The sequence below is a fragment of the Rana temporaria genome, chromosome 13, assembly GCF_905171775.1.
Source record: "Rana temporaria chromosome 13, aRanTem1.1, whole genome shotgun sequence".
Taxonomy (NCBI): domain Eukaryota; kingdom Metazoa; phylum Chordata; class Amphibia; order Anura; family Ranidae; genus Rana; species Rana temporaria.
Window position 1 is genome coordinate 23,214,693 of NC_053501.1, and position 20,905 is coordinate 23,235,597.

Genomic DNA, 20,905 nt, shown 5'->3' on the forward strand with positions numbered 1-20,905 from the left:
CCCCCCCCCAAACAAATATATGCTTAACCACTTCCATACCAGGCACCCCCCCCCCCCCACTCCCTCCTGTCCAAGCCAATTTTCAGCTTTCATCGTGCTACGCTGTACCCAAACACATTTTTTATCATTTTGTTCCCATAAATAGAGCTTTCTTTTGGTGGCATTTGCTAAACAAATAACTTTTTCTTTTGTTTCTGTTATAAAATGTTCCCCTTAACTGATAGGCACTTATATGCAGCACTGATGGTCACTCATGAGTGGCACTGGTGGACACTGATGGGCAGGGCTGGACTGGGACAGAAATTTGGCCCTGGACTTCATCCAGATTTGCCCACTTTGACAGGTCTCTCCCATGGCGGCCGGACACCCCCCCCCCCCCCCCCCCCCCCTCCGGCCACCCAAGCCCCCTCTCCCCTACTTCACTAGCCACTAGCCATTCTACTTTATTACAGTAGAACGGCTGGTACTCTTATAGATAGTATCAGTGGGGAAGCTAGACATTATTTCACCCAGGGCAAAGAATCAGTTCGGTGCCCTCTTATGGGACAAGATTAGGCAGAAGTGAGAAACTCCCAGGACATAGCTGTTGAGTCAGCTGTCTGTCCCCTCCCCCCATGCTCCTCTTTAGTCCCCCCTGCTCCTCTGGTCCTCCTCCTGCTTCTTTGTTCCCCCCAGGTGAGCGCTGCGGGGAGGGAGAGACAGAGGAGCGGAGGGGGGCGGTAGTCCGCTGTCACGGAAGCCGGCCCACTGAGCCATCGGCCAGTCCATCCCTGCTGATGGGCGACAATCAGCACAGACCCCCCCCCCCTGTCAAGAGAGCATCCAATCGGCTCTCCTCTACTCACGTCTGTCAGACGCGAATGAGGAAAAGCGGATCAACGGCTCTTCCTGTTTACATCATGATCAGCCATGATTGTACACGGCTGATCACGTGCTAAAGACTCTCGGTCAGAGACACTTTACCTAGATCAGAGTTGCGGTGTGTCAGACTAACATGTTGCAACAACGATCGCCACGATGCGCGCCCCCGGGGGAGCGCAGCGGCTTGTTATCTTGTTATGACATCTGGTCCGGAGGATAACACAACCATTTTGCTGACATCATTTTGCTATATGGCGGGCAGCAAGTGGTTAAGTGTCACTTTACGTGAGCATGAAATTCTACTTTAAATCGACATTTTGAAGATGGTTTCAGTGATATACACAAGTTTTCTTGACTTGATTATCTGCCTTTTTTTTTTTTCCGTCTTGCTCTCTAAAAAAAGACCTTGTATACACTGGGCGTTTAACCCTCGTGCATGAGCCTCTGGCGTTTAGTGGTCGGCTGTGGGCATAGGTGCACCATCCAGCCCGTCCGCTGGTAGCCTGTCAAACTCTATGAGAGGCTGACGGCAACTGCGGCTGGGTGGTGCACCTAGTGGTACTAACCATGGGCGTCCGCTCCATAGGGCAAGGGAGGCCGTTTGCCCCCCCCTGGAATCAAGAGTAAGACACCACATTCAGCCGCGGGCCAGGGCCGCCGGCTCTGCCGATTGTCACTGTCATGTCTGTCAGTGTCATGTGTTGCATTGCATTTACTATCACGCTCCGCTCCCGCCCCTGTTTGCCGTCAGCCAATAGATTATCATCGGGCTGCTCGTTCCCCCCCAAATTTACAGCCCCGCCCGGCGCCTGTCCTGGCGGGGTGACATCACTCACGACGGGAGGGGATTATCATGGGACTGATGGGAGGAGCGTAGAGAGCTGCCCTACTGTACCAAGAGGAGCCAGCGCTGCCAAGGAGGAACAACTTAATCTTCATGCTGTGTAATGTAAAGGGGTCCAGTGATGCAGGGTGTTGTGTAATGTAAAGGGGTCCAGTGATGCAGGGTGTTGTGTAATGTAAAGGGGTCCAGTGATGCAGGGTGTTGTGTAATGTAAAGGGGTCCAGTGATGCAGGGTGCTGTGTAATGTAAAGGGGTCCAGTGATGCAGGGTGCTGTGTAATGTAAAGGGGTCCAGTGATGCAGGGTGCTGTGTAATGTAAAGGGGTCCAGTGATGCAGGGTGCTGTGTAATGTAAAGGGGTCCAGTGATGCAGGGTGCTGTGTAATGTAAAGGGTGCTGTGTAATGTAAAGGGTTCCAGTGATGCAGGGTGTTGTGTAATGTAAAGGGGTCCAGTGATGCAGGGTGTTGTGTAATGTAAAGGGGTCCAGTGATGCAGGGTCCTGTGTAATGTAAAGGGGTGCATGTGCTGTGTAATTTGAAGGGTCCAGTGATTCAGGGTGCTGTGTAATGTAAAGGGGTCCAGAGCTGTGGGGGGCTGTGTAATGTAAAGGGGTGCAGTTGTAGAGACGGGGTACACAGTAGTGACAAAGATATATTGAAAGATGCAGGGGGCACAGTGGGGTGTTTTTACATTTTAACCCCTGCTAGCGGTCGAAGAAAGGGTTAAATGCGACTGTGTATCGCTGCTGCCGAAGCGCCCCCCCTGAAAAAATGTCAGCGGACTCCCATAGTACTTGCGTTTAGGGCAGTATGCATCCAGGGAAGAATGCCTGGGACAAAGACTGCTTGTGTTCCTAGCATTTGTCCCCGAGTGCCTACTGCCCTAAACTTAAGTACGGGCTACAGTGCATTGAAAAAGTATTCATATTGGGATTTATGTGATAGACCAACACAAAGTGGCACATTATGCACTAGAAGGAAAATGATAAATGTTTTTCAATTTTTTTTTTTTACAAATAAATATGTGAATAGTGTGATGTACATTAGTATTCAGCCCCCCCTGAGTCAATACTTTGTAGAATCTCCTTTCACTGCAATTACAGCTGCAAGTCTTTTTGGGGATGTCTCTACCAGCTTTTCACATCTAGAGAGGGACAATTTTCCACATTCTTCTTTGCAAAATAGATCAAGTTCTGTCAGATTGGATGGAGAGCATCTGAACAGCAATTTTCAAGTCTTGCCACAGATTCTCAATTGGATTTAGGTCTGGACTTTGACTGGGAAATTCTAACACATGAATATGCTTTCATCTAAGTAATTCCATTGTAGCTCTGGCTTCTTGCAAACAGGACTTCTTATGGCTGTAGTGGTACCCTCTTAAGGGCTGCTGGGTGTTGTGGTCAGTCTGTCACCCTGCCCAGTCAGGCACAAAGCTCTCATTCACCTTCAGGCAGTAAACTAGTCCTTAAACTTTGTTTTGTGTTTTTATTAAGAGGAATACACTTGGATGGGGATGGGATACTCAGGAGATGCCCAAGCTCATTGCAGAAAAATATATATGGGACCGACTATATACACCTCCAGTATAAACAACTCCAATCTTCGACTCCAGCACATCACTTGCTTGTAGACTATCTCTCCCAAACACCTCCAGTCCATCACTTGCTTGCACTTCCCGGACCAGCTAGCACTGATTTGTAGGCTTGGTACTAGCTCAGCCAGGCCTAGTGTGAATGCCTTTTGCAGGCAGGGACCACGGGCCTCTTTAGTGTAGCAACAATGATAGGTAGTCCCGGTGCTAGCTGTCAATATGGCTACTGCTCCCAGTGCCATCTTTTCAGGCCCTGCCAGCCCTCCTGGCTGAAGCTGCCTCTCTCTAGTACCCGTGCCACCACAGTCCACTCCTGTGATGGAGCCAAATAAAATGTCTATGTTATCTTTCTCTTTTAACCACTCAAATATTATTATTTTATTTTCTTCTTTGTTATTTGTATTATTTCTTCTCTTTCGTGTGTGTGTGTGTGTGTATATATGTATATATATATATATATATACACACACACGAAAGAGAAGAAATAATAAAGAAGAAAATAAAATAATAATATTTGAGTGGTTAAAAGATAACATAGACATTTAATTTAGCTCCATCACAGGAGTGGACTGTGGTGGCACGGGTACTAGAGAGAGGCAGCTTCAGCTGTTTTCGTATTCATGTAACAAGATAGAAGTAATTCCCTTATTCAAAATGACAAACGGATGTTTTTTTCAATTCACTCCTTTTCCATCCCCTCCCATCGACCATGCAAGATGGCGCTGAGCTGTGGAATGTGGTCAAGAATAAATGTAACAAGAGAAAGACCATATGAATCGGCCAATCATATGAACCCATATGTCATGACGTTTGCTTATGTCACGTTGTTTATATAAGGGGCAGTGACCGGAATAAAGGCCTGTTGGAGTTGAGAAGGAACTTGTACTGGTCCGTGTGTTTCAGTGTGGTCTCTTCCGCATGCATGCTCTCTCATCCACATGAATTTGGCTCAGCGGCAGAATTTAACATGTATCCTGGAATTGGACCAGGAAAAAAAGTCTATTGCACTCCACCATCTGCACCTATCCCAGACTTCAATCTCCCAGTCCTCAGGTGTGCCTCCCCAGTAAGGATGAGCCGAACACCCCCCTGTTCGGTTCGCATCAGAACTTGCGAACACACCAAATGTTCGTGTGACCTTTAGAACCCCGTTAAAGTCTATGGGACTCGAACATTTGAAATCTAAAGTGTTAATTTTAAAGGCTAATCTGCAAGTTATTGTCCTAAAAAGTGTTTGGGGACCTGGGTCCTGTCCCAGGAAACATGTATCCATGCAAATAATTTTTTTAAAAACGGCCGTTTTTTTGGGAGCAGTGAATTTAATAATGCTAAAAGTGAAACAATAAAAGTGAAATATTACTTTAAATTTCGTACCTAGGGGGGGTGTAAAGTCAGCATGTGAAATAGCGCATGTTTCCCGTACATAGAACTGTCCCTGCACAAAGTGTCATTTCTGAAAGGCATTTAAAACCGGCTTTGCGGCTCTAATGAATTGTCGGCTCTGGCAATTACAGAGATGATTACTTGGAATGACGCGCTGGCGCTGTGACAGTTCTTATATAGGGGAATTTCACATGCTGACTTTACACCCCCCCTAGGTACGAAATTTAAAGTAATATTACACTTTTATTGTTTCACTTTTAGCATTATTACATTCACTGCTCCTGAAAAAACGGCCGTTTTTAAAACTTTTTTTTGCATTGATACATGTTTCCTGGGACAGGACCCAGGTCCCCAAACACTTTTTAGGACAATAACTTGCATATTAGCCTTTAAAATTAACACTTTAGATTTCTCCCATAGACTAACAGGGTGTTCTGCGGCTTTTCGAATTTGCTGCGAACACCCCTAATTGTTCGTTGTTCGAGTCGAACTTGAAGCTCATCCCTACTCCCCAGTCTTCTCCTTGTTCCTGTCCTGGAGACTCTGCCTGGCAGTGCTCTCCCGCTGTCCTCTTATACTCCTGTGCCACCTGTCTAGGAAACCTTCATGTGTCATTACTTACTATATTACTTTTTATTGCAATGTAAAAGGTGTCAGTTAACCTCTTGCCGATCACCAGCAGTACACTCGCTGCTAGCGGCGGCAGTCCTAGGTACTGCGACGTACCGTCTGTTGTATAGGGTGACCACATTTCAAAACTACCATTCAGGGACACCCTCCCTTCCCAAAAATCAGCTTGTGCTGTAACGAATCACAGCACAGTGATTGGACACAAGAGGCAGGATTTATGATTTCTCCTATTACAATCAGGGGGTGGGATTGTGCTCCTCCAGGCATTCCCGGCCAGGACAAGTACTGTCAGTGAGAAAAGTGGTGGCCTTTTTTGGGGGGTATCAGATTGGCCATATTGGCCCTGGGGGGACAGACCTGGGACACGTGGTCACCCTACCCCCTTCCCTCCGTATGGTACCAGGAAGGCTGTAAGAAAAGAATAAGGTAATGGATGGAGTCTGGAGTGTTTTTTAGGACAGTGCTGCTTTTCAGAGGACAGGTATGGTAGCCCTGAGCATCATTCCAGTGTGTGGGGCCTTGATGGGATTAAATGGCAGATGGAATGAACTGCCAAATGAGCAAATTCCTTTCATACAAAAGGCCTATTCTCCTCCGCAATCCTATTCCTGGCTTTTCACTGTAAATGCTTTGATTTCGGACTGCTTACCAGCAAAACACATTGACCACCGCACAGCCCCTCAAATTGTACATCCCCACCCCTTCGCCGTCCACATAGCTGTGGCATCCATTTTGTGTGTTACACTTCCCAAAGCAGCTGTTGAAAGCCTAGCAGAGATGAAATCCACAAATTGGATGTGTAGGTGAAATACTGGCTCTGTAACTGGTCGAGGCCCCAAAGAATAAAACAAGTTGTTGGGTGTGATTTTCAGGAGCCAAGTGTATGAACTGATTTGGATTTCCAGGTGCCACTTGAGTGAGCCGTCATTACAGCCATGATAGAAAGTTTAGTCTAGGGCAGTGTTTCTCAATTCCAGTCCTCAGGCACCCCCAACAGGTCAGGTTTTCAGGATTTCCATTATTTTGCACAGGTGATTTGATCAGTTTCACTGCCTTAGTAATCACCACAGCCTTTTCATCTGAGGGAAATCCTGAAAACCTGACCTGTTGGGGGGGCCTGAGGACTGGAATTGAGAAACACTGGTCTAGGGTGACCAGACATCCCCAGTTTCAGGGGACAGTCCCCAGATTGAGGACACTGTCCCCAGACCAAGTCTGTCCCCGGTTTTGTCCCTGGATTGTATTTGAACAGGGGCTGGGGCAATTTCAAAGACAGTCAGCGCAGAATTATAAAAAAAAAAACACCCCGCTCCGCCACTCCTACTAGCTGAGGGGGTGTATTTTTTTCCATTATCTGTGCCCTTTTCTGATGATCATGTGCTGGTCGGAGCGGAGGGAATATTTCTTCAGTTTTGGGTGCATGCCCATTCAGCTCAGCTCAGCTCACATTTTCTGCCTTGGCTCAAATCCCAGCCAGCCGCCTGCCTACTTATCTCCTTGCCTTCCCTGGCAAAGTGATCTTCCTCCGCACCCCACCCAGTAGTAGATGGGGCCGGAGAGTAAGACTTGACAGGCAGTGAGGCGGGTGGCGACAGGCAGAGAGTAGCCGATTGCCGCCTTTACTAGTAAAAAAATATGTCCCCGGATTTCATTTTAAAAATCTGGTCACCTTAGTTTAGTCAGACCAGTCAGCTTTAAAGGGGTTGTAAACCCTCGTGTTTTTTCACCTTAATGCATCCTATGCATTAAAGTGAAAAAACACCTTGCAGTGTCCAGTCCCCCAATCCCCCCCGTTTTACTTAACTGAGCCCTGAATTTTCGTGGGCGCGCTGCACTTAACCCTCTGGAGTTCACCAGAGTCCTCTTCCCCTCCTCCATGATGACATCACGGAGCTGGTGGATGTTAGAAAAATGGTGAAGTGTTCAATACTTATTTTACCCACTGTGTGTGTGTGTGTGTGTGTGTATTTATTTATTTATTTACACACACACCCTTATTATTAAAAAAGATGTTCCTGCCTCAGAACAGACTCTCATGTATCTGACAGACAGAAAATGATGTATCTGACAGACAGGAAATGATGTATCTGACAGACAGGAAATGATGTATCTGACAGACAGGAAATTATGTATCTGACAGACAGGAAATGATGTATCTGACAGACAGGAAATGATGTATCTGACAGACAGGAAATGATGTATCTGACAAACAGGAAATGATGTATCTGACAAACAGGAAATTATGTATCTGACAAACAGGAAATGATGTATCTGACAAACAGGAAATGATGTATCTGACAAACAGGAAATGATGTATCTGACAAACTTTGAAGAAAAATCAATGCTCATGTATACAGAGTTTTTAATATACCGGCATAAAAGGAATATATTTTCTCTGTCAACTTCTACGGAATCTAATACAGTGTAACAAAATAGAAATCCATCCACTTTATATACAGCACTTTGGAGGAAAAAATACAACAAAAAAAGTATTTTGGTCTTTACCAAAAAAAAAACTACAAAGTCCTTGTAAAGATTTTTTTTTGTTCCCAGATTTCCTTCAAATAAAACCTATACCGGCAATGCTCTGTTCTGGAGAAAGTGCACAAAACACAAAGGGTTGGAAAAACAATCCCAGAATTCTTGAAGCTACGCTTCTTATTCTATACAAAAATATCCCGATTTTGTTTTATTTTATTTTTTTGTTCCGACGCTATTAAATAAAATAATCAAAATTCTTTGTGTGGTTTTCCGGGGGTGGGGTATCCAGTGTGTAGCCAATTTGCCTCATTAAAAGGTCAGAATGGTCATACAGAAGTAATATTCGCACAAAAATTCATTGGTTGGTCTAAGGTGAGGTGGGGCCCAAGCGACGGCTGTTTGGTCAGGCTTAACATTGTAGTCCAGCAGGTAAAGAGCCAAAGACCTCCAAGGCCCCCACCATCTTAACTTCAGAACAGTGATCTATAGGATGACGTTTGTGTGAGAAGGAGACACTTAGTGGTTTTATACCCCCCCCCTCTTTTTTTTTATCTACCATATGTACAAGTGATATAGAATACAAAATAAAGGGTCCAGTAAAATCAGCAGACGTATGTACACTCTATTGTGTCTCCAGCTTATCTAACGACCTCAAGTCACAGTATACAGAGTTCATTAATACAAGTGCCTTGGACAAATTCTTCCTCTAAGGGAAGAGTACGGAGATTTTGTTCTACAAAGGTCCTTTGAACTGATTTCCGGACAGATGTTGCCTGATTGAAGGTTTGGAATTGGCGGCATCCCCCAGTTTTCTCCATACCACCTGCAAAAAGAACAGACAGATGTATGTACAATACATAATAATACAAATACATAATACAAAGCACAGAAAAAGCAAGTGTTATAAATGCTTTATTGCAGAGTTTTTTTGGGGGTTTTCCTTTCCATAAATTACTTTTTCAAATTCACTTGCAATGCGTCTTTGAACTTGCAAGAAAATATAACGAATCCAGGAAGAGTCAATTCCCTCACACAGCCTTCTCCCTCTATGCAAGTCACAACCCTTTCCCTTTTTGGGAGTGTCCAGTTAATTTTTGTGCTGGCCAAGCTCTTCTGCCCCTCCCTATATTATCACAATATCACTTCTGCACTAAGGAGTGGCACCAATCCTAAAGGAGGAATTCTCTCAAAATTCCAGGCATCTCCAGGAAAAATACAAACCCAGGTCATAGTCTTCTAGCAATTACTTGGCCGTTTGAAGACATTTGAGGGCCCCAAGCAAAAAAAAAAAAGTGCTGACATTTCAAGTTGAGAAGCGGGGGGGGGGGGGGGGGGTTGGCGTCTTACCTCTATCCTCCGCCTCACACGCCGGCATATTTCGGGGCCCCAGCAGGGAGGGCCCTTGCCGCATCGCTGTGTCCCCCTGCAGTCCGGTAGGCCGTGTACCATAACCGCGCGGTACAGGAGATTCAGTTTGCTGTTCCCGGGGCCGGACGCCGGACTGAAAGGAAGTGAACACTCAGTGTGTGCACTTCCTGTCAGTCCGGCCAGGAACAGGAACCTGATTCTCCTGTACCGCACGGTTATGGTACACGGCCGACCGGACTGCAGGAGGACGCAGCGGTGCGGCAAGGGCCCTCCCTGCTGGGGCCCCTGGCCAGCTCGGGGGCCCCAGGCAAATGCTTGCTTTGCCTGTCGGGTTCCGACGGGCCTGGCTGGGGGATCCATACACACTGGGGTTGATTTACTAAAACTGGAGGCTACAAAATCTGGTGTAGCTCTGCAGAGAAACCAATCAACTTCAGCTTGTCAAAAACATAAATAAAATAGAAGTTAAAAGCCGATTGGCTACCATGCACAGCTACACCAGATTTTGCATTCTTCAGGTTTTCGTAAATCAACCCCACTGTACATAAACAAAAAAGGGCGCACCAGCCTTGTGCATAATCTATTTAACCTTTTTTTAACAATAAAATGTAATATACTTACAAGACACATGTCTCTTTTTAGCTCTGAAGAAGAGGGGGCACCCTCGAAATGCATAAGCATCTGCAGGACTCGGGGACATCGTTCTGATGTATGAGGGCGTTGCCAGTTCTGGCTAAGTTGTTGGAAACTTGTATTGGGCTTAAAAGTGCCACGTGTCTTGGTAGTATATTACTTTTTATTGCCAAGTAAAAGGTGTCGGTTAACCTCTTGCCGATCACCAGCAGTACACTCACTGCTAGCGGCGGAAACAGCAGGTACTGCGACTTACCGTCTGTTGTATAGGGTGAACACATTTCAAAACTACCATTCAGGGACACCCTCCCTTCCCAAAAATCAGCTTGTGCTGTAACGAATCACAGCACAGTGATTGGACACAAGAGGCGGGATTTATGATTTCTCCAATCACAAGCAGGGGGCGGGGACTGTGCTCCTCCAGGCTTTCCCAACCAGGACAAGTACTGTCAGTGAGTAAAGTGGTGATGTGGCGGACTTTTTTGGGGGCATCAGATTGGCCCAGGGGGTGGCTGTGTCAGTTTCATTCCAGGACACTGTATTGTCCCGGAATGAATGTGCCCGGGACAGACCTGCAAAATGTGGGACTGTCCTGGGCAATCCGGGACATGTGGTCACCCTAATGTTGTAGTGTACTTTCAGGTTTAGAGGCGCTCATGCACGCACCCCGTGCTGAGCTGTGCAGTGATTGGACACAACACAAATTTGACAGTAGGTTACAGCCAAACATGGCTGTATACCTGCTGACAATCTGTGGCTGTGGTCAATCACAGCAAAAAGATCTGGCTGGATTTCTCTCTGTTATCAGTTACCATACAGAAATGGAGAGACCCAAACAGATAAACTGTGAGCAAAAGCAGCACACATACACTTTTTAGGCACACAGTCAACCCCTTGATTGCCCTCCTGATCACGTCGGTCACCTAGGCAGTGTCATTAGTACAGTATTATCACAGTGTCAACCAGTGTCCCTCCCATTCAGTGCCAGTTAGCACCAGATTACCCACCACACTATTATATTCCCACTATAGGCTACTGATTACCACCATTACTAGTATAGTGTCTGTACAGATCAGTATCAAGATCAGAGCTATACTAGTGTCCCCCAAAAATGCAGTGTTAGCAGGATCATCCCAGATCACTGTAACATGTACCAGAATACATTTTGGCCTACATTTATGAAGACATTTGATGTTATTGGGCATTTTGTTTTCCAAATTTTCGGCATTTCTTTGTTTATATAAAAAAAAAAAAAAAAAAAGCCCAGTTGTGATCAAATAGCACAAAAATAAATCTCTTTTTGCGTACAGTGTTGCACGGCCGAGCAATTGCCAATTAAGTAGCATGGTGCTAAATAGAAAAAAAATACCTTGGTCTTGTAGGGTGTAAAACCTTCCAGGGCTCAAAGAGTTAATGCACAAAGCAAGTGCGCCCTCTTGTTTTTTTTATGCAAGTGTATGGACCCTTCCTACATTACTTCTTATGTAGCTGTCAGTGTCATGGAGGGCCCATTCATACCAGGTGCGATCGGACTGCATTGGGCAGCTATTCCAGTGCAGTCCCACCCCATGACATGGTAAAATGCTTTGTCTCCTTCTATCCCCAGTTCACACCACTGCATGCAGTACTTTTTATCCAGTGCAGCACATTGCGAGACAATCCACCGCCTCGCACCAGGTGGCCAGCAGTTGAATTTTATGAGATGTCTGTGGGACATCTAAAAAAAAAAGTTCATTAAAAAAAACAAAAAAAGAAAATGCACGAGATCAGCGCATGAGTACTGCTCTGATCAGGTTGAACCGCACTGCACACCGGCGACTGCTTAGTAATGCAGCAGCCATTGTAAACATTTCCTTAGAGCGGATCTTCACCCATTTAAAAAAAATGTATTTTGTTTCGACTCCTCCCTTTAATGCGATTGCTTAGAAAATCCAGTTTTGCTAAAAAAAGGAAACTTGGCCAAAGAGATTTTATGAAACTTCTCTTGTGGGTCACAGCAGCACGATCATTTGGTCCTCCTGTGACCCAGAGTCAATTGATAGCAGCTTATTAGGCTTCATGTACACGGGACATTTTTACAACATCTCCTGAGCGATTTTACTTGACGGATAGTAATCCACTTTTAAAACGTGTTTGCCGCGTTTACATGCCGCGTTTGCATTTAGAAGCGTTTAAAGCGGGGGTTCACCCTAAAAAAAAATTCTAACATTACATTAAGCTCCATTTTGACATTGATTGTACGCAGATTTTTTTTTTTTGCCTTACATACCGTTATATCTTTATTTCCCCCCCCCCGGCGTGGGCGTTCCTATGCACAGGCTAATTGATGGACGTATGATATAAGCTTCCCCCCGGGGCATACGGCCGCGTCACGCGTTGCCGAAAGAAGCCGAACGTCGGTGTGCAGGCACCGTATAGAGCCGACTCGCAGTCCGGCTTCTTTCGGCAACTCGTGACGCGGCCGTACGCGCCGGGGGGAAGCTTATTTCATATGTCAATCAATTAGCCTGTGCATGGGAACGCCCATTCCCGCGGGATTCACTACCCGGAAGCCGGGGGGGGGGGGTAATAAAGATATAACGGTATGTACGGCAAAACAAAAAAAATCAGCGTACAGTCAATGTCGAAATGGAGCTTAAAGCGGATGTTTAAAAAAATTTTTTTAGGGTGAACCCCCGCTTTAAATTTTATTTTATTTTTTTAAATGCCCAAAAATGAAAAATGCCTATAAATTAAACGCAGGTTACCGCGTTTTAGGTCGGAAACTTTGGCGTCTGAGCTAATTTTTTTACTTTAAAAAAAAGGCCTATAAAACAGCAGCAGTGTACATGGGGCCTTACACACTAAAGAGTTCAGCAATGTCCACATTTGCATTTCTTTCAGTAAAAACTTCCTTAAACCCATGTAAATGACACTACTGCCTGTGCCTATGTGAGGTTACCAGTGAAGCGCTGACTAAACAGTATGTACTTACGTTGCACATTTCTCGGACAATCGCCTTCTCCTTCTCGCTGAGGTCCTCCTCATAGCTGTCCGCTACCTGCCTGTCCAAATTTTCATGCACTTCTAGCACCTGTGGGGAAAAAAGAAAAAAAGTGTTTGTGATCCACATTTTCTATAAGACTAAACAATTGAGAAATTGTATATTCTATAAGTAGGGCTGTGGGTCTCTCCAGGAGGCTGGGAACTTTTGCAGGGGCACTGTGGGAGGTTGGGGGGCAGTGAGGGACACGGTTAAGGTTTAGGGCACTATGGGGGGATGAAGGTGCTGAAGGTGCCGGTTGGCACTGTAAGAGCCTGGAAAGTACCATTTGAGGTTGGGGGTACTGTGGGCCACTATGGAAGGTTGGGGGGGGGGGAGGCACTATAGTAGTTTGTAGGCACTATGGGAGGTAAGGGGATCTGCAGCTGGCCAGAGGCCTGGTATAAGGGAGGCCACAGCCTGGAAGTAGACCATGGCCCAGTGGTTGAGGACCAGTGTTATAGAGTTACATAGTTGATAAGGTTGGAAAAAGACACCGGTCCATCCAATTCAACCTGAGTGGGTGTGTTTATGTCAAAACCATTTCCCATATCCCTGTATATTGCATTCTTTAAGGGGGTTGTAAAGGTACAATTTTTTTCCCTAAATAGTTTCCTTTACCCTAGTGCAGTCCTCCTTCACTTACCTCATCCTTCCATTTTGCTTTTAAATGTCCCTATTTCTTCTGAGAAATCCTCACTTCCTGTTCTTCTGTCTGTAACTCCACACAGTAATGCAAGGCTTTCTCCCTGGTGTGGAGTGTCGTTTCTCGCCCCCTCCCTTGGACTACCGGAGAGTCAGGAAGCCCACTAACACACAGCTTCTTTCTCTATCTGCAACGTAGAGAGCGTCCTGACTCTCCGGTAGTCCAAGGGAGGGGGGGGGGAGCACGACACTCCACACCAGGGAAAAAGCCTTGCATTACTGTGTGGCGTTACAGACAGAAGAACAGGAAGTGAGGATTTCTCAGAATAAATAAGGACATTTAAAAGCAAAATGGAAGGATGAGGTAAGTGAAGGAGGACTGCACTAAGGTAAAGGAAGCTATTTAAGGGAAAATAATTGTATCTTTACAACCCCTTTAAGATGTCCATCTAGGAGTTCCACATCCCCACCGAAAGATGATTATCTCTAAAACCTCATTGCTGTCAATGGGGCTGCCTACATGCAGCTAATCGAGGGGACCACCACTCGGGTTCTTGCAGCCCATCGCACACAGGGTGCATTCGCAAGTGTGAGCGCACTGTCAGTAACCCTTTATTCACAAACTGGTACAGAAGATAGACATCATGCAAGTTGTCAAAAGAGGACTTGCATCAGTTTCAAGGTACAACCCAAGGTTTGTTTCACACCTACAAGAGCGACCAAGTGTGGGTGCGTCGCCGCGCTTCCTTTGTAGGGCAGCCCATTCATTTCAATGTGCTGCCATATTAGCAAGAAACAGAAAAGTAGTTCCCGATTCTTTTCCAAAAAAGCAAAACACAGACCCACGTAGTGAACACATCTGCAGATGCTTGGCGGTGCTATCAACAATGAATGGCATCTGCTTAAGGCAGCGCATTTCTGTGCATGTCAGGAAGGCGCAAGAGTTTTCACACATTTCTGACACCCATAGATGTGAATCTAGCCTAACGGGAATCTTGGAGCTGCTTCGATATTTACTATTTTTCCCTATCGACGTACCTTCATCGCATGAACTACCGCTTCTGGTTTTTGCACCCCTGAGATGTAACCAGTAGGGGGAGTGGATGAGATGTCTGATGGTAACCGTGCCGGACCCTATAAGACAAATAGCGACAAGTTAGCTTGCATCACACTATATTTACAAGCCATCACAATCAACGCGCGACTAAACCCTCCTATCCTTTACAACCATGGAAGCTGCCATCTTAGCCTCTGATCTGCAGTCACCATGGAGCTGCATATGTGATCATTTAATGACGCTAGACATTTTATGGCTTGATGGTTTGTTAGAGAGCACAAGCAACTGTGACAGCCATCATTCATGGCATTCCTTGGATGAAAATTGATGGGTTAAGCTCCATTTTGAGATGCAAGAAAGGCTAACATTTTTCTTCCAATCGGAGTGCTACACCTATATCCATATACCTGGAATAAACACTCTTCTCCATCTCTGGGCTCCCAGACTGAACTACTGATCTTTTGAAGGCTCTTTGTAGATACTGCCTGTCTACAGTCATGGCTGGGTACCATTTCCTGATGGTGGCAACAGTGGAACATCGCCCTCTAAACTCTGCTGGTTGGGTGGTATTGTAATAGTACTGTCTCCCAAACCAGGGACCGAGCAGGCCAGTGTGATGATGCTTGAGGAGTATCTGAGTGCCAATCTAGGGACCCAGCAGGGAATGCGAGGGTGACTCTTGAGGAAGATCCTCAGTGAGCAGATTGGAAGAGCTCAGGAGATCCAGTGGCAGTGGATCAGTGGGACTAGGTCAGGGATCCTCAAACTATGGCCTATACAGCTGTTGTGGAGCTACAGATCCCATGAGGCATTGTAAAACTCTGACATTCACAGACATGACTAGGCATTAGGGGTGCAACGGATCTTGACCGATCCGCGGAACGCACCGCCGGCTAAGGCCGCGGCTTTGGCCTACCTCCGGAGCGTTCGGCCATCTTGGTACACCTGGCGCGGCGGTGCGCGCTGACGTCATCACCCCTCTGCTCGTGGAGCTTCTATTCTACGAGAGCGCGCAAAGCGGTACGGTACAGTGCAGTACAGTGAGTTGGATCATTTTTGGACTGGCTTTTATTATGCCTAAACTATTGGCTAACTAATGGTAATGGCTATTATTACTAATATGTGGGGGCAATGTTATACTAGTACTACTGGCTATTATTACTATTGTCATGTGGGGGCAATGTTAAACTACTGGCTATTATTACTAATGTGGGGGCAATGTTAAACTACTGGCTATTATTACTAATGTGGGGGCAATGTTAAACTACTGGCTATTATTACTAATGTGGGGGCAATGTTAAACTACTGGCTATTATTACTAATGTGGGGGCAATGTTGCACTGGAACAGTGATGGTGATGACGAGTGGGGGGCAATGGTGGATTGCGGGATGCAGTAATTTCAACACAAAATGGAGCTTATTTGCTTAAATACAGTATTTGTAAATCCGACGGACAGTTTAAATGTTAAAATAAAAGTGAAAATCAGAGGTGTTATGTCACATTAGCAACCATGTGAGGTCAGCAGGTTTGCTGCGGCTTTTAAAAATTAACATTAAACAGTCCAATTTCAGATTTCCAAATACTGTATTTAAGCACATGAGCTCCGTTTTGTGTTGATCCGAAAATGATCCGATCCGTGACTCCTGATCCGAGGATCGATCCGATCCGTGAGTTTTTTGATCCGTTGCACCCCTACTAGGCATGATGGGAATTGTAGTTCCTGAACAACTGGAGGGCCGTAGTTTGAAGACCCGTGGTCTAGGTGATAGACTGGGAGCTCAGTTGAGTGAAGATCTAAAAAAGGAGATTGTGGCGGGGAAAAAAATTACAACCTTTGTTAGAAACTGTTCAAGATTGTTGCCATAGGAGACAGCGTGTCTACACATGCAGATGTGGTGTCTTGCTTATGCCTTTCCCTGCATGGCTGTCAGTCTCAGAGTCTGCCAAATTAACATTGCAACTACTAAAGGGTATCCTGGCCCTAACCCTCACTCCCCCAGTTCTCTTCAAGAGAAAATAAATCTTTGCATTCAAGAAGTGTCTGGCACCCATTAATCTACCCTACACTTCACCCACCATGCCTCGTAACCCACGCTACACAGAAGAATGTCAGCTGTCCCTCACTATGGAGGTCACTATTAGGCCTGGAGAGGGTCGGGACTTGGCTAATCAATATACGCTTATTGGGATTTTTTACCTGCGTATAAATCAATGAAATTTTTTTTTTTTTTTTTTACAAAATTCCATATTGCTGGACATTATTTTCCGCCCATACGACACATCCCAACAAAAGCTGGAAGAACATTTACGTGCATGTGCACACATACGCATATTTAAAATACTACCCATCCTCAACTTCTTTAAACAGGAATCGAATGTTCATACATCAGTACATGAATCTAAACCCAAAAATTAAATAAAAAATAATAAAAAGTTTTCACTGAAACCGCGGCATATTATTTTCTCCAGCAGTACAAGTGCTCTATAAAAGGTAATATGCCGAGATCACTAGGCAGTTATGTGCTGAACATCCAGCGGAGTAGGTAAAGCTATGTAATCCACGGAAGGTCCTGTCTCCAGCCGTGCGCCGTCTCTCAGATCTAGCACATAATGTGACAGCTGCAGCATCTGTTCAGCAATCATCCTGGTTATGTAAGGTGACGCCTGGGAGAGGGAGCGATCACGCACACAGATGGGCACGGGGGAACGGTAAGAAAAAGATTCTGAAGCGGCTGGACCATTGCCAGCCATCATTAAATAAGCCAAAATAAACGTTGCATTAAAAAGGAACCTGTCAGGATGCCGGTTATCTGTCACAGCAGAGAAGCCACCGCCGGGCCAACAAGGAGAAGCTCCAAGGCAGAGCTTGCCCATAGAGCGTGGTTTATAAACACAATGACCACCGAGGTTGCTGTCACATAAATGAACCAATTAACAAACAGCCCCAAGAGAACAGAATCGTGGGTATTTCCCAGAATCCCGTGGGCCAGTGTTAGGGATGATTCGCTATTGGAATTCATCTTGCCCAGCATTGACAAGGACTCCTTATTAGAATGAATTGAGGAAAGTGAAAAAATGCCACTGGACTGGACCCGTAGCGTTGGCTCAATGGTATTGCGATCTTCAAGTATTGATGTTAATGTTCTGGTAATTAGGGTGACCACATTTCCAAACTACCATTCAGGGACACCCTCCCCTCCCAAAAATCAGCTTGTGCTGTAACGAATCACAGCATAGTGATTGGACACAAGAGGCGGGATTTATGAGTTCTCCAATCACAAGTATGGGATTGTGCTCCTCCAGACATTCCCGGCGAGGACAAGTACTAGTGAGTAAAGCAGTGATGTGGCAGCCTTTTTTGGGGGCATCAGATTGGCCCAGGGGGGGGGGGGTGGCTGTATTGTCCTGGAATAAATGTGCCTGGGACAGACCTGCAAAATGCGGGATTGTCCCGGGCAATCCGGGACACGCGGTCACCCTACTGGTAATGCAATGTAACAAAAAAGGAAATTGAAGCGCCACACCACTGCTAAAGGGTCTAGATACAACTTTATTCCAGTAAAGGTCAGGAGGACAATCCAAAGAGTAACCAACGTGTTTCAGGGGTCCAACAGCCCTTCACCAAGGCTTGATTGACAACAATGTGAATAGCCTAGATGTGAACCGAACCTATAATGGGATTTCTTCCAGTGTGGTTACAAGCACAGGTCTTGTCAGCCGCTGGTTCAGTAGCCTGCTAAACCACTACTGGTGAAGGAAGGAACCCTTGATCCCCCTGAAACGTGTTGGGTACTTTTGGATTGTCTTCCTGACTTTTACTAGAGTAAAGTTGTATCCGGACATCTTAGCAGTGGTGTGGTGCTTCAATTTCCATGTTTGTTTCATTATTAGAATGGCTCCATTGTAGTGTAGAAGCCACACGGTAATCACCTTCAACCCCACAAAATCCCCCGTGTTTCAGTCTGTCCTCCTGGGTACTGTGACCACATCAGATTGGCCCAGGGGGGGGGGGTGGCTGTATTGTCCTGGAATAAATGTGCCTGGGACAGACCTGCAAAATGCGGGATTGTCCCGGGCAATCCGGGACACGCGGTCACCCTACTGGTAATGCAATGTAACAAAAAAGGAAATTGAAGCGCCACACCACTGCTAAAGGGTCTAGATACAACTTTATTCCAGTAAAGGTCAGGAGGACAATCCAAAGAGTAACCAACGTGTTTCAGGGGTCCAACAGCCCTTCACCAAGGCTTGATTGACAACAATGTGAATAGCCTAGATGTGAACCGAACCTATAATGGGATTTCTTCCAGTGTGGTTACAAGCACAGGTCTTGTCAGCCGCTGGTTCAGTAGCCTGCTAAACCACTACTGGTGAAGGAAGGAACCCTTGATCCCCCTGAAACGTGTTGGGTACTTTTGGATTGTCTTCCTGACTTTTACTAGAGTAAAGTTGTATCCGGACATCTTAGCAGTGGTGTGGTGCTTCAATTTCCATGTTTGTTTCATTATTAGAATGGCTCCATTGTAGTGTAGAAGCCACACGGTAATCACCTTCAACCCCACAAAATCCCCCGTGTTTCAGTCTGTCCTCCTGGGTACTGTGACCACACTGACCAAATTTGCTGACACAGTAAGAATCTCTTCAGAATGCCGCCCCAGAAGAAAAGAGCCTCAAAAGGATTCCCCTTGATCAGCACTGTTACGTGCTCAACTTGTTGACCCCATTCCCCAACCAACCCTATCCACTACACAGATGTATACTTACCTCAATCAGGCGGCTGCAGTTCAGCTGTTTGTTTACAATCGGCACTGCAAGTCTTTACCACCCTGGCTAGGCTGTGCTTGCACATTACAGCCCTATAAACTTGTATGGGACCACCTTCCTTCATCTCTAGCCATGGGGTAGAGCCGATCCTGGGCAGGTGCGCGGTGTGCACTGCACCCAGGCGCAGCAGAGGTGGGGGCGCCGAAGCGCCAGAGTGCTCCCCCTCCCTCCTCCTCACCTTAACCTTGTCTGTGTCATGCACATAGTGGCATTGCAAAGGGAGAGCAAGTTTTTTCCACTGGGGGCCAGGGGGTCACATGTAGCAGCTGGGAGCTTTCTCTGTCTGTCACCCAGCACGCACAGGAGAGCATAGAGAGAACCGAGCTGGGGGAGGATCCTCCCATCGCCCCGCCCACCTAGGTACTAATGAGCTCCCTCGGAGGCTGTGCCCAGCCCCGTTGCCATAGAAACATTTGTAATGGGGAGGAGTTAGTAAGATGACCACGCCCATGTGGGGGGGCGCCAGAAATATTTCTACACCCAGGCGTCTGTGACCCAAAAATCGGCCCTGCATTGGGGCACAGTCTTATAGAAGTCTAAAAGGCATTAAGATGTAGATTCAGCCAGGGCAGTAATGCTGGATGTAAACAAACAGAGGAACAGCGGCTGCCAGATGGAGTAAGTTTACATCTGTGAAGGGGGATGGCCTGTGCTTTCAGAAAAAAATGTGTTTGGAGGGCTTAACTAATCTTCAGGCCTAAAATATGGATTTAATGTGCGCAAAAAAAAGAAAGGGTAAAAACAGCCCTGGCAGTGATAGGGTTAAATGATAAATGCACTTTGGGACAAGGTGAACTTTTCCTCTTTGCCGGCCTCTCTTAACCTGGCCCACCCTCCCTTTCAACAGGTCTATACTTACCTCAAATTCCACACTCGTGGTTCCAGCGTCGTTTTATGTCCAGCGATGCAAGTCTTACACATCGTGGACGCACCCGCTCATTACAGTCCCATCAACTTTTGTGGAACCTCCTCCGATCGTCTCTGGCATCAGGACACAGCCTCATAGAAGTCTAAGGCCTCGTACACACGACCGAACATGTCTGCTGAAACTGGTCCGCTGTCCAGTTTCCGCGGACATGTTCGGTCATGTGTACGGCCGACCGGACAATTTTCCGGCGGATCGGACAGGTTTCCAGCGGACAAATGTTTCTTAGCATGCTAAGAAACATGTCCTCTGGAAGCCTGTCCGTCGGACATGTTCGGTCGTCTGTACGACTCACCGGACATGTCCGCTCGGCCGAAAGCCCTCCCATCCGTCGAAGTGATTCGACGCATGCGTGGAAGCATTGACCTTCCAGGGTCGCACACGTCGACGGGGCGGCCACGTCACCGCGTTCGCTGTCCGCGGGAAATTTGGTCTGATGGTGTGTACAGCCATCAGACCAAAATCCGCCAGCGAACATGTCCGATGAAAACGGTACGCGGACCGTTTTCATCGGACATGTCCCGTCATGTGTACGAGGCCTAAGGCCCTGTACACACGATCAGTCCAAACTGATGAAAACGGACTGAAGGTCCGTTTCATCGGTTAACCGATGAAGCTGACTTATGGTCTGATGTGCCTA

The 20,905-nt window shown here is 46.4% G+C and overlaps 1 protein-coding gene across 2 annotated transcripts in view; it reads right to left on the reverse strand.

The window, feature by feature from the left end:
* Positions 1 to 7,635: 7,635 nt before the first annotated feature.
* Positions 7,636 to 20,905, reverse strand: part of CCDC85C (coiled-coil domain containing 85C) — a 148,125-nt gene continuing 134,855 nt past the window's right edge. The window contains exons 4-6 of one of the 2 annotated variants that reach the window (XM_040332993.1): positions 14,497 to 14,592; positions 12,766 to 12,864; positions 7,636 to 8,613 (exon numbers count right to left, since the gene is read on the reverse strand). In XM_040332993.1, the coding sequence (XP_040188927.1) occupies positions 8,524 to 8,613; positions 12,766 to 12,864; positions 14,497 to 14,592 (285 nt within the window). In that variant the 3' untranslated portion in view covers positions 7,636 to 8,523. The remainder of the gene's footprint in view (positions 8,614 to 12,765; positions 12,865 to 14,496; positions 14,593 to 20,905) is intronic. The other variant, XM_040332994.1, reaches the window with a different exon arrangement.